Consider the following 14,431-nt stretch of genomic DNA (forward strand, 5'->3'; position numbering starts at 1 on the left):
CGTTTTTCATTTCCAAATGCATGTAGCAAAATAGTTATACAATAGAATTTAGGTAAAAGGTTCTCCCAGTGTTACCTCTGCTCCAATTCCCTTCCAGACCAACTTCATATACACTGCAGCGGTCTCTTCCTGCATTTACGGCTCATGACTGCCGACACCAATGTGAGGTAAACAATGTACCTGTAGCTTACTGATATCCATAGAGCTGTGTACAGTACACGTTGGGTGAGAGCCCGATATGTATGTCTGACATTTACTTATGACAAATGCCACATACATGACATTGTGTCAAGGCAAAAGGTATAACTCTTAAAGGCATTAAGCTACATGGAATGCAGAGGTCCATGCAATTCCATCCAGCAGACTCACATACATCCCTAACCGAGGTCAACTATATTTGCTTTTGTTGAGTATATAGAGGTCTATTGATCTTTTAAACACATGAACAGGGACCTTTCCCGTTGTTTGCATTCAAGCCACTCCTTGGCTCAGGTGCCCACCAAGAGATTCGCCAACTCCCCAGTTGGCCAGTCTGAGCCTGCTTCGAGTATTTTTATTTTTGAGGGCAATTGACGGATGAGTTTTGTTTTATTTTACCAGTCATAACAGACATAGACAAGACATAGGGGATATGATAGAAACTCTTAAATACATAAAGGGAATCAACAGGCAGAGAGTATATTTAAAAGAAGAACATCTACCAGAAGAGACACTTTTAGAGAAGAACTTTCAGAGAAGCAAAAGTTTTAAACTAATATAAGTGTGTCACATGTGTGATTAGTCCATTAAAAAAAAAAAAAATTAAGGATATATTCCCACAGGCAAAAAAAATTCTGTTTTGGACATTGGGCATACTTGTGATATCACAGGAAAAAATGATGCTTACATATGTTATTTACTAAGTCATGCAGATGCTTTACATATCCTTTTATGTGTCTAGCTTCTGTATTTAGCTCACAAATTCATCTGTTCTGCTGCTCACTCATTCTGACATCCACTGCTCAGGAAGGGGGTGTGTCCGAGGAAAGTACCGAGTCCGCCCTCATTCACAATGCATTCACCTCCTCCCTGAGTCAGCTGTGATGTGTCTCCTAATCCAATCACTGCAGACTGCTCTGTTATTCCCACCTCTCTGTTTTCAGACAGGACTCTGAAAGAAAAGGAGTGAGCACAGAGTGCTAGTCTCACCCTCACTAACTGGACTTTGTGACAACCTGTGCTTCAACTGGGACAAAGATGATACTGGAGCCTGACAGGATTATGTTCTGGATGGTATGGGGACCCCTAGATTTCTATAAAAAGAAGATAAACGTTTTTTCGGAAGTACCGTATATTAGAAAAAATAATGTTTTGCTAAGGTGTACAACAAATAAACAGCTTGTGATTCCGACAGTGCCCATTTAAAATCGCACCCCTTTTTGTGTCAAACCAGCATTATGTCGCTGTCCAATGGGAGATGGGGAACAAGTCACTTCTTTTTAGCGTGGTTCAGCATTGAAGCTTTTATTAAAAGGCAATAGGAGCTTCAGGGCTGATTACCCTTGGCTACTAACATCTCAGAGAGAGCTGTGGTGCTTCACATAGCCATGTTTTATGTCTTTTTGAAATTAACCAAGGAGTCTAAATCTAGCTATGCAACAGCTCACTACACACATATAGATACATTCTGTTTGCAAATTCCACATTAAAGAAGTACTCTGGGATATAAGTTTCAGATTGCGGGGGGTCCGACCACTGACCCTGGCTCCCTGGCCAAATAGTATGTGTGGACCACCACAAGAAGCGGCAGCTGATGTATCCCCTCAATGCAGCTCTATGGCAGAGCCGGCGATTGCCGAATGCAGTGCTCCGGCTTTCCCATAGCGTTTTATTGAGGGGGCCTGTTAGGGCTGGGCGGTATACCGATTCATACCAAATACCGACATTTTTGTGCTGCACAACATGAATTTTAACCCATATCGCAACACCGGTTTGGCTCCTCCCCCTTGGGAATGAATGACTTATCAGCCGCAGCACGCTGTCCCCACATTGGGGAACTAATCACATGTGACCCTCGAGCGCTGTTCTGCCCCCCCAATTAATTATTAGCCCAGCGCTGTGCTGTCCCCATCAGGGTACTACTCACAAGCGCAAGCAAGCGCTGCCCTCCTCCTCCTCCTGTTTGTTGCGGCCGCCGGCGCACTGACACTCTATACCAGTGGTCTTCAACCTCCAGATGCTGCGAAACTACAACTCCCAGCATGCCCGGACAGCCAAAGGCATGCTGGGAGTTGTAGTTTTTCAATATCTGGAGGTCCGCAGATTGCAAACCACTGCTCTATACTGTATCCCTATGCCCAGGCTGCAAAAGGTAAACAAAATAAACTTTAACTCACCTTCCCGTCGGCCCGGTATTGCTTCCCAGGGAATGGAACGTCGGAGAGCCGTCAGCCTATCACCGGCCGCAGCGATGTTCCACCTCGTCCGGTGATAGGTTGAGCCCACTGTCATGTAAGAAGCCGGCTTCTTACATGACAGTGGGCTCAGCCTATCACCGGCCGAGGCGGAAAATCGCTGCGGCCTTGTGATAGGCTGACGGCTGTCCGACATTCACATCCCCAGCGTAAGGCCGACGTCGGAACATGCGTTAGTTTTATTGCAGGCCGGGCATAGGGATACAGCATAGGGATACCGCACAGTATAGAGAGTGTCAGTGCCGGTGGACGCAACAAACAGGAGGATGAGGAGAGCAGCGCTTGCGGGTGACATGAGTAGTACCCCAATGGGGACAGCGCAGCACTGGGCTAATAATTAATTTGAGGGGGGGGGGGGGAATACCGTGATATACCGTGGAACCGCCATAAGTTACAAAAATACAGCGATACACATATTTGGCCATACTGCCCAGCCCTAGGGTGTGTCAGCTGCCATAAAGCATAGTCATTATAGAAAGAAAGCGTGTTTAAATATTGCCACCCCAAGAAAGTTTTAAAAATAAAAAATTATTACATTTAAAAAAAGAACCAGCAGATAATTTCTCCTACAGATATACATCTAAATAATGAAACAATAGTATATAAGGCATTCTCTTTAAATGTCAAAAGGGACATTACCATTAATGAAAGGCTCTACTCATACAACTTGTCTGAAAAGATCTTGTCTGGCGTTTAGGTGACACATTTGTAGGGATGAGGACATTTCTATGTAGGTGATTTAATTAACAGAAAAATAAAGATATGCTCTCATAATGATATTAAAAACAATCTTTCTACTTACGTACAGCCCTATACAAAACGCTAAAACCTGTTAGACATCTGACTCTTAATAAATGCTGCAAAACAATTGGAAAATAGGGCAATATACTAGTTTATTTCTATAATTACAGTCGACAAAAGAAAACAGTTATGTCTAAGGTAACCTTGGGTCATTGTGTGGTAGGCAGGTTAATCTGATGAAATGATGAAGTAAGTTGGTATTTTGACTTCTCTTCATCTGTCAGGGCAGCATTTCCAGGCCTTACTGCTATAGCCACATGCACACCTGCTTCCCTTGCAGCCTCTGCCTCTGTATAAACAAAGAAAATATCAGTATAGGACAAAAAACCTAATAACCATCATTATAGAAAATTAAACATAAATGGATGTGAAATTACCCCCTGCAAAGAAAGAATTGCACCATGCATGAGTGGCTCCATCGATCGATTGCCAATGTTTGCCTTCCAAATATTGCAGAGCGTCGACCTTTAGACAATGAATGAATGAATGAAGCGCTGGCGGCGTGTGCACTCTCTACATTGTAGTGGACATACCCTATTCGGGGACATACTCTATTCTGGTGATCGGCCGAAGTTTCAGAGGTCAGACCCCAATAATTACCTACCTATTTTTATATTGTGACAACTCCTTTAATCCAAGGTGGAACTAAAACCAAGAAACATCTGTATAGTCCCGCTGTTATCTCAAATAGTGGACACTAAGGTTATGTGGGCCTAAACAACCATGGTATTTATCAAGGATTGCCATCAATATGTGACTGGTGGGGTCTGACTAATGACCCATTAAACAAGAAAATTAATTGGTTGCACAACAGGGTCTAAAAGCAGCCAATGCTTATGGACAGAAGCACAACGCTTGTCACCCAAGCAAAATGGGGCTGGTCAGAATGCTGGGTTTTCCCTTGGCTTTCGTGGATGTTCCAGTAGTCACTCACTCTGATCACAAATAGTTGACATACCCTAGCAGTATGCCATCATACGTTTGGCCAATACAATCCATTTAAGAGGGCACTGTGGCTGTTTACACTCTGCACAAATATAAATTATTATTCATAACTTGTAAGTTATTAATTATAACAATACTCACTGCAAGTTAGCATTAGTTTACTTTAATAAACGGACATCAGAATACTAACTGGAAGCAAACACAGTGGCTGGCCAACCTATTGTTTTCTGATGCATTACCAGGACATCACGCATGGATTATTCTATACATTGTCTGACAAATCATGAAGCAATACGCATGTTTATCCTTTGTGAGCATTCACATGTATGATCATCCAGTAATGGCAACTAAAATTTCTGTTTTGGATTGTATTAATAGATAGAAATTTCTTTATACTTGACACAAAGTAATTCAATTTGATCCCTGAGCAGAGGTGTTGAGTACAGTGTCCATATTAGAACACCATCAGGCATCAGACAAACCTCCCTCAGCTGTCAGACAAACCTCCGTCAGCTCTCAGCCAAACCCCTCTCATGTCTCAGACAAACCTCTGTCACACCTCAGACAAACCTCCCTCAGCCAAACCCCTCTCATGCCTCAGACAAACCTCCCTCAGCCAAACCCCTCTGATACCTCAGACAAACCTCTGTCACACCTCAGACAAACCTCTATCACACCTCAGACAACCCTCCCTCAGCTCTCAGCCAAACCTCCCTCATGCCACAGACGTCAGTCGAACAGTCGTTGAAGTAAAGTTTTCCTCAATTTGTAGAAAACTGAGAGCGCATGCACAGCACTCCGCTGACAGCGTAGGGCTAAAGTAGGCAGCGTTAGGAGCGTAGCCCTGCACATGCGCAGTTGTCCGTACCACTCAGAGCGCATGCTCTGCTTTCCTCCACAACACAGTTAGGGTAGGGAGTCTGGAAAATTTTAACGGCTGTCCGGCTGACGTCTGAAGCATGACGGAGGTTTGGCAGAGAGCTGAGAGCAGAGGGAGGTTTGTCTAAGGCATGACGGAGGTTTGGCTGAGAGCTGAGAGAGGTTTGTCTGAGGTGTGACGGAGGTTTGTCCGAGGTATGACCGAAGTTTGTCCGAGGTATGACCGAAGTTTGGCTGAGGGCTGAGGTATGTTTGTCTGAGGAGTGACGGAGGTTCGTCTGATGCCTGATGATGTCCTAATATATACACCGTAGATGAGGAGCATTGTCATAGGATCTGTTGTGCCTGCATGATCACCATGATGTATATGTACTGCATATTGCAGAGATATTGCCTCCCACTGATGATGTACATATGAAAATCAACTAGGCTAATGTAGTTTAGTGTAAAAGTATAAGTATTAGTCAAATATAGTGTGTGAAATGTGAGTCCCTTTAGCATGGGTATGCTGTGTCTTAAAGGGCATAACTTTTCTTTAACGTTTATCAGTTTAAAGACTGCTTAACACCTTAAGGACTCAGCAAATTTTTGTTTTTACATTTTCATTTTGTCCCCCTTCCCTTCTAAAAATCATAACTCATTTCATTTTTGCACCTACAGACCCATATAAAGGCTTGTTTTTTTGCATCACCAATTGTACTTTGTAATGACATCACTTATTTTATACTATAAAATTTTTTTGTGGGGTGAAATAAAAAAAATTTAAAAAAAACAACCATTTTGTCACTTTTCTGGGCTCGCGTTTCTAGGCAGTGCGCTTTTAAGTAGACGGCTACAAGGATTCACAATTTATGTAGGTTTTATTTTAATACTTAAAAAAATTATAAATTTGTATGTTTAAAATTGGCATCTTCTGACCCCAATAACTTTTTTATTTTTCCGCATACGGGGCAGAAATTTTTTTGCGCCATCGTCTGAAGTTTTTATCAGTACCAATTTTGTTTTGATCTGAATTTTTGATCGCTTTTTATTATTTTTATGGTATATGAAGTGACCAAAAATGCACAATTTTGGACTTTGGTATTTTTTTATATGTACGCAATGGACCGTACAGTTTAGCTCACCTTAAATTTTTATAATTCGGACATTTACACATGCAGCGATACCACATATGATTATTTTTATTCTTTATTACATTATTTAAAAAATGGGAAAAGGGGGGTGATTTAAACTTTTAATAGGGAAGGGGTTAATGAAATTTTATCATTTTTATAATGCCACAACATAGCATTGATCAGTGTTCTTGGTGCTCTGCTGTTCCTGCCTGCTGAGCAGGCATGGAGCAGTAGATCGCCGATCGGACAACGAAGAGGCAGGTAAGCAATTTTGTCGCAATAGTCTCGATCAGCTCCGCTGAGCTGTCGGGATTCTTTCACTTTCGCTTTTAGATGCTGAGATCAACTTTGATGCCTGGCATTAGCTGTAGGTCCTTGCTGCCGGTAGCAACCGGGACCCACCGGGTTTAAACCCGTTTTCTGCTGGTGAGAATGGTTTAAACCCAGTAAATGGGACCAGGGCGTACAGATACGCCCTACGTCCTTAACCTCTTAAGCACCGAGCGGTTTTCCATTTTTGCACTTTTCGTTTTTTCCTCCCTAACTTTAAAAAATCATAACCCTTTCAATTTTGCACCTAAAAATACATATGATGGCTTGTTTTTTGCGCCACCAATTCTACTTTGTAATGACATCAGTCATTTTACCCAAAAATCTATGGTGAAACTGAAAAAAAAATCCTTGTGCCACAAAATTGAAGAAAAAACGCCATTTTGTAAATTTTGTGGTCTTCGATTTCTACGCAGTACATTTTTCGGTAAAAATTACACCTTATCTTTATTCTGTAGGTCCATACAATTAAAATGGTACCCTACTTATATAGGTTTGATTTTGGCGTCCTTCTGGAAAAAATCATAACTACATGCAGGAAAATTGATACCTTTAAAATTGTCATTTTCTGACTCCTATAACTTTTTTTATTTTTCTGCATACGGGGCAGTAGAGGGCTCATTTTTTGCGCCGTGATCTGAAGTTTTTAGCTGTACAATTTTTGTATGGATCAGACTTTTTGATCGCTTTTAATTAATTTTTTCATGATATAAAAGGTGAACAAAAATACCCTTGAATTTTTTTGCGCGTACGCCATTGACCGTGCGGTTTAATTAATGATATAGTTTTATAATTCGGACATTTCCGTATGCGGCGATACCACATATGTTTATTTTTATTTACACTGAGCTAACCGGCAGCAGTTTAGTTTCACTTTAAGGTTAATAGCGCGCGGCACCACGATTAGTGCCATGCGCTATTAGCCACGGGTCCCGGCCATTGCTAGGTGCCGGGCCCGACCCGCTATGACGCGGGGCCACGCCGTGGCCCCTACGTTCTAGTAAGGGAGAAGACTCAGGACGTACCTGTACGTCCTTGGTCCTTAAGGGGTTAAGCACCGGGGATGCAGGGGGTGTACCTGTACACCCTGCATCCCCAAGAGATTAAAAGGAGTAGTCTAGTGAAAAGTATCTTCAGTCTGTTGTGCCCGGGCTGCAAAAAAAAAAACAAAGAAAACAAACTTGTTTTCTTTTACATCAGTTTTGAGGGTTACCTAATGTCATTGTTTCCATTAACCATAGCAGTGAAACCACATTGTGATCCATAGGTGCAGGTCCTCCACTCCAACGTAGGTGCACAACCGTACTTGGGGTTGAGCACCTTGTATCACCTTAGATCACGTCAATGTAATTGTTTGTTTAAAGTTAGTCATGGTTAACGCATCCACATACACATTTATCTGGTGTCAGGATGCCACTGTGGTACTTGTGACCGTTTGCAGGCATCCTCCATTGTATGCAATTTTTGCTGGGGATCGCCCTTAGCATCGGTTTACAAGTGCAAGATCTCCGCCCCAGCAAAGGTGCACAACTGCACTTGGGGTTGAGTTTCCTGCTATAACCACGTTCATGCAAAAATAAGCCGACATGTCTTTGCTTAAGGCTTATACTAATGCACCCTTTTATCTTGCTGGGTAGCATTAGGGTTTCACCTGTGAGGCCTGCTATAAATGAACCAACCAGGGTGGGGCTTGTAGCTTGTCTCCTCCCTCCCATTGTATGTGTGCCTAGTCCACACTGGAGGTAACTGAGGAGCAATCTGCAAGTCGGGCCTATGGCTGCCGTAATTTGGTTCCTGGTTTTATTTATCTGGCCAGGTAGGTTAGTTGATAGGTCCCGCACCATTTGAGAAACCTTGGCGTGGTGTGCGGGCTCAAGTGTGTCCTTCATATAAGGATATACTGGCTAATGTCTCAATTTTACATCAGTTTTGAGGGTTAGCTAATGTCATTGTTTACATTAACCACAGCAGTGAAACCACAATGTGATCCATCGGTGCAGGTCCTCCACTCCAACGTAGGTGCACAACTGCACTTGGAGTTGAGCACCTTGTATCACCTTAGATCATGTCAATGTAATTGTTTGAAGATACTTTTCAATAGACTACGCCTTTAAGATAAGGATATGATAAACATCAGTCTTTTATTTATACAGGAGCATAAACAAGTGCCAGGGCAGTGGAATAGTATTCCATCATGCAGGGGTTATCTTTAGGACGGATCATCAATAGCTGAGATCAACAGGGGATAAATGGACCTTCATAATAAATTCTATATACTGTAACAGGATCAGATTTTAGTTAAAATTTTATTCAAATTCTACCATTGTTTATTTTTTATTTTTTTTTTACATTATTTTCCAAATCATAAAGACAAACAAGTTTTGTAAAGAAAACAAATGTGTTATTATGTAAAGGAAAATATCAGAAATCTACAAGTACAACTGTTTAATCTACTATATTTGGGTAGATGTTATTACGTAAACGTAAAAGGTATAGTCCTAATAGTTCGCGGGGAGTAAGGAGAGGAAAGAGATAAAGAAAAGAAAAAAAGAGGGCTCTGGAAAGTATGGTATAAATACTGCCATGTTTTGGAGTGTCATCCAGTAAAAGTTATTCTGGGTAGCTCAGACTGAGGCAATTTGATTCTCCATCCTTATAGCCACCTGAATCTTGTTGAATTACAATGCTATGGAGGGAGGATTACTTTGCCAAAAATTGTACCAGGGTGCACTTGTGGGTTGATAGGGGGCATGTCAATGGTACAATAGGAACAGGGTGGGAGATCTCAGTAGTGATGAAGTCTGTAAACCTCAAAGTTACTTGCCACACTTTTGACCGGAAGCCAGCCAACATGAGTCAATCTGAGAAAACAAAGACATTTTATGGGGTCTTTTAACAATTGTAAAGAGCCAGGCCTGGCAGGGAGGTCAGTAAATATTAGAACTGGGAGTGAGGAATTCTGTTGAGTGATTCTGTAGTTAACTATACAGTCTACAGTTAATAACCAGCTTCCATCCTGTACATTATTTTGTTGGCCTGTATGCAGCTACTGAAAGGCCTGGGGTCTCCAAGCAAAGCTGCATCATGGCTTACCCAAAAAAGTAATCATGAATGATAGAGAAGGGGAGATACCCAATCTAATGGTCTAGCGGTTAGCACTGTTGCAAATTTGGTTAGGATAGATGTCAGAGTCTTAAAGTGTTCTTGTCAAAAGTGTTGATTGGTCGAGGTCTGAGTGTTATGACCCTGATCGATCACCAGAACAAGCAGGGAGAGAAGCTTAGTGCACACTTCTCCCAGCTTGTTCAAGCGATCAGTCAGGGTTTAAACACCCAGACCCTGACCAATAAAGACTTTTGACATGTCTCTACGACAAGCCGAAAGTTTTTAAAGTTACATAGCCCATTTAAAACAAACAAAAAAACAGACAGGGCCTGAAATGTCTAAAATGTTAAAAAAGATTATTATTTTAAAATGGAGCATTGCCTGAATGATGTGAATAGCCCTTTGATCCAAACCTCCAAGTGTTTATGTTGGAGAATGGGTGGGGGGTATTTCACTGTGTACAGGTGTGAAGGGTCCCTGTGAAGGGTCCCCTGTAAGAAAGATACCAACATATTTGACAGACTCTCTGATTTTTATGCATTTTCAAGTTGAAACGAGAAGCGTATTTGTTTCATTCTTATATTTAGGTGGGTAGGAAAATGCTGGGGGCAGAGATGGAGAAAAGAAGGTCTCTGGTTTAGGCTGCCAAATTGGGTGGCATCCCTCTACAAGATACCTCACTTACATAAGAATTGGCCTGTATAAGACAAAGGAAGGGTTTGAGACAGGAAATTAATGGTTACTGATCCATGTAAAGATGTTGGTACCCAATATTACGTGTATACAAGTCACATTAGCCTCCCGATGGCATTTTTGTCATTAGTTGATAGTCATGCAGAAACATTTGTGTTCCAGGAGACCCACATCCTGGGCTCCAGGACTTTCCATAACACATTATTTTGGTGTTCTTAGATGATTTATAATAAAAGTTACGTTTTTTGGCACCTCCCTCTCGTTATATGGTAGTAGTTGATAGTAGGCACATATGGATCGCAGAAAAGAATGCATGGTACATCACCATGGTTTTATCCTGGAACTCCAGCAAGGACACAAAACCTATAAGGTGTATGTGCGTTATGTGGTAAAGAAGTGGGGACAGTGTAGAAGTGAGAATTTTGATATAATAATTTCAGGTGCATATTTAATCAGGAAATCAGTTTGTAGTTCCTGCACGGAGTGACTTTTGTACTTTCTATTTATTTTTTGTCCGCTTCAGTTACTATTGCCTATCCCTACAACGGGTGAGTGCCAATCTTGCATTGCCTTTTTCTTCTATCCAAGAAGACTATCCTTTCCTATGTCTAACCCCCGTTCCTGTAATTGAGGAGATTGGATTAATGCTGGCAGCGCCACAGTAAATTACCACATCTCAATGGTTTAAGACTTTTTATGGTGTTGTGCTCGCAGCACAACACTGAAAAGTGAGCACACCACTACCTGTTCATTCATCTGTTCTACATAGGCTAATGGCATGTGTGCGCACATTCTCTGTTCCTTTTTTTCTATCTATATACATTGTACTTTCCATTGTCCTATAAAGTTTTCATCTTTGAGATCAGATGTGGATAAAAATGACAGTTTGAGACAGGTATAAGTTTTAACACAAAGAAATAAAAAGGGAATGTACCTGCTGTGAACAGCATGCCAGATTTATTTATATATATATATATATATATATATATATATATATATATATATATAAAGGAACTGATGTAAAAGGATGAAAATGTTCCTAGCCATCATATCAGTTTTCCTCCTGTTTGTCATCCCTAGCTATACAAGAAACGGAATGGATGACACAAAGTGTGAGGATCCTCATAGGTATGTACACAAACAGCCATTTTACTTACCCTTAGTAATGTCTGTAAGGAAAAGAATATTCTCAGTGCTGCACCCAATTGCATCAGCAATTCTTCTATAGCTCTCACTTTCCACTTTAGGTCCAACAGAGGTATCAAAATGGCCATGAAACAACTGAAAAACATATGAGGGTGGTAAACTAAAGGCAACTATTATTAGGGTTTGTAAGTAGAAGAAGTAGGTCATGAGAGAATACTCTGGGGTAGATTGACGTGCCTGTGCAGAAAACTGACTTCTGTAACATAAACAGTTTAAATGCTTTGAAGACACTTTAGTGGCATCTTTGCACCAAGCATGAAAAGGGGCATTGCTTACAAGTAAAAGTAAGCCAACTAATAGTGCACACAGCATGAGCCACAGTGACAAATCTGAAGCACTCTAAGGGCTCGTCCACACTGCTGAATTTCATCACTGAGTTTCCTCTACTTCTCCATGCAAAAACCTTGGGACACAAGTAAAGTAATTTAATTGTTGTGTGAAAAAGGCAGAGAATCCGGCACTGCTGTAACTGCGGTACATGCAAAAAAACAGGTGTGTATCAAAATAGCCATATAGGTGCTCAGTCCAAGAACAGTAGAGTTAAATCCAAATAGCAATGTGTAGAAATGTGGACGGCACTCACCAGGGTAGTTGCTTCAAATTTCTTTATTGTGCAGACAGGATAGCGGTGTCAAGCAGGTATCGTGGCAGGAACGCCGAGGACCTCAGCGTGCAGGTAACAGGTGTGTCGTACTTCCGTACTTCTTCAGACCATACATATGGTGTACGACACACCTGTTACCTGCACGCTGAGGTCCTCTGCGTTCCTGCCACCATACCTGCTTGACTCCACTATCCCGTCTGCACAATAAAGAAATTTGAGGCAACTACCCTGGTGAGTGCCGTCCACATTTCTACACATTGCTAAAGTAATTTAATTACTTGTTTTATAGAAGTGTTCTGTGACAGGAATATTTAGAGGAGGGGACCTCTTTATTTTCCCCTGTGAGTGATATTTTCCATTTAAAAACACTGCATCATTTCAGAGCGAATCATACACCATTGTAGCATAAAAGTGATGACAGGTTTCCTTTAAGTATTTTGCCTCTGAGGTGACAAAGAAGGAGAAATGAGCTTGGAAGCAGTCACACCAAACAATCTACAAAAGAAAAACTCTTTAGTCCCTCTAGCAGCAAAGAATCATGAAGTCCAGAAAAATCATTTTGTGGCCTCCTGGGAACTACAATATGCCAAGTATATGAAAAGGAGGAAAACCTGACCTCCCTTGTGGGATTTAAGATCTTCTTACTAATAAGAAAGGTCATCAGAAGTGAGTAAAGGTGATTGAATAAAAGGCCAGATATTAAGAATGTACCCATTTCCAATGCTTTTTGAGGCACTGTCCACTAATAAATGTGAATAAGACAGTGTAAATAGCTGTATACTTAGCCCCCCCCCCTCCTCCCCTCGGGTGCATATGCTGATGAGCAGTGCTTTGTCTATTCACATTAGATTTTTACAATACAATAGCCTGCTCTCTCTCTCCCATTCATAACCCTTTACACCCATGGGCATTTCATGTAAAATAATGCATTTGATTAGTCCAACAGCTCACATGGCCAAATCGATACAGTGTGGTCAGCATTGTTTTATAACAACTGACTAGCTATATTAGCAAAGGAAATAATGTATTAACTGATTGACTATGACTATATGCATCAGACTGTGTGCCAGGGACACATTTCAGCACAGGTCTGACGCTGGCTTTACCTATTCGGCTGCTGGCCATCGCCCATAAACATGTTTGTTACAATGAGAAGAGGGGAATATATTTGTCTGGCAGTGGATTATGTCCTGCAGGCAAACTGAAATCCAATCTCTCTTCCCCAAACATCTGCTGTGGTGAGGAAAAATGAAGACCCGAAATATATGCGAATATGTATGATCAGTTTTATGCATACAGTAGTAGAACTATAATGCCTGTGTGGTTAAGCTTGTTATAGAACTTTTTTTTCCATATATAACACTAGCACCACACGCTAAAATTGTATGAGCCCTAACGTCCTAAAGGCAAACAAAATAATGCCTTACATTAAATAATGATTCTAAGCAAATTAAAATGACTCAATTCAATGACAATGTACATTGATTTAATGCTGGAAGAAAGTTTATCTTAAAGGAGTAGTCCAGTGGTGAAAAACTTATCCCCTATCCTAAGGATAGGGGATAAGTTTGAGATTGCGGGGGGTCCGACCGCTGGGGGCCCCTGCAATCTCTCTGTACGGGGGCCAGGCTTTCCGGCCAGATAGCGGGTGTCGACCCCTGCACGAAGCGGCGGCCGATACGCCCCCTCAATACATCTCTATGGCAGAGCCGGAGATTGCCAAAGGCAGCGCTTCGGCTCTGCCATAGAGTTGTATTGAGGGGGCGTGTCGGCTGCCGCTTCGTGCGGAGGTCGACACGCCCCCTCCCCGCGGGCTGTCGGGGCTCCGTACAGGAGATCGCAGGGGGCCCCAGCGGTCGGACCCCCCGCGATCTGCAACTTATCCCCTATCCTTAGGATAGGGGATAAGTTGTTCACCTCTGGGTCACCACTGGACTACTCCTTTAACCCCTTAAGGACCAGACCAATTTTATTTTAGCATTTTCGTTTTTTTCCTCCTCGCCTTCTAAAAATCATAACTCTCTTATATTTCCATCCACAGACCCATATGAGGGCTTGTTTTTTGCATCACAAATTTTACTTTGTAATTACATCACTTATTTTACCATAAAATGTACGGTGCAACCAAAAAATATTATTTATGTGGGAAAATTGAAAAGAAAACCGAAATTTTGCAAATTTTGGAAGGTTTTGTTTTCACGCTGTACACTTCCCGGTAAAATTGACATGTTTTCTTTATTCTGTGGGTCAATACGATTAAAATGATACCCATCATTATATGCTTTTCTATAATTGTACCG

General features: G+C 41.6%; 1 protein-coding gene across 7 annotated transcripts in view; it reads right to left on the reverse strand.

Annotated features, from left to right (window-relative positions):
- Positions 1-3,327: 3,327 nt before the first annotated feature.
- Positions 3,328-14,431, reverse strand: part of ENOPH1 (enolase-phosphatase 1) — a 55,257-nt gene continuing 44,153 nt past the window's right edge. For all 7 annotated transcript variants that reach the window (XM_056568925.1, XM_056568924.1, XM_056568922.1 and 4 more), the window contains exons 5-6: positions 11,479-11,602; positions 3,328-3,543 (exon numbers count right to left, since the gene is read on the reverse strand). In XM_056568925.1, the coding sequence (XP_056424900.1) occupies positions 3,404-3,543; positions 11,479-11,602 (264 nt within the window). In that variant the 3' untranslated portion in view covers positions 3,328-3,403. The remainder of the gene's footprint in view (positions 3,544-11,478; positions 11,603-14,431) is intronic.

This window comes from Hyla sarda, chromosome 1, assembly GCF_029499605.1.
Source record: "Hyla sarda isolate aHylSar1 chromosome 1, aHylSar1.hap1, whole genome shotgun sequence".
Taxonomy (NCBI): Eukaryota; Metazoa; Chordata; class Amphibia; order Anura; family Hylidae; genus Hyla; species Hyla sarda.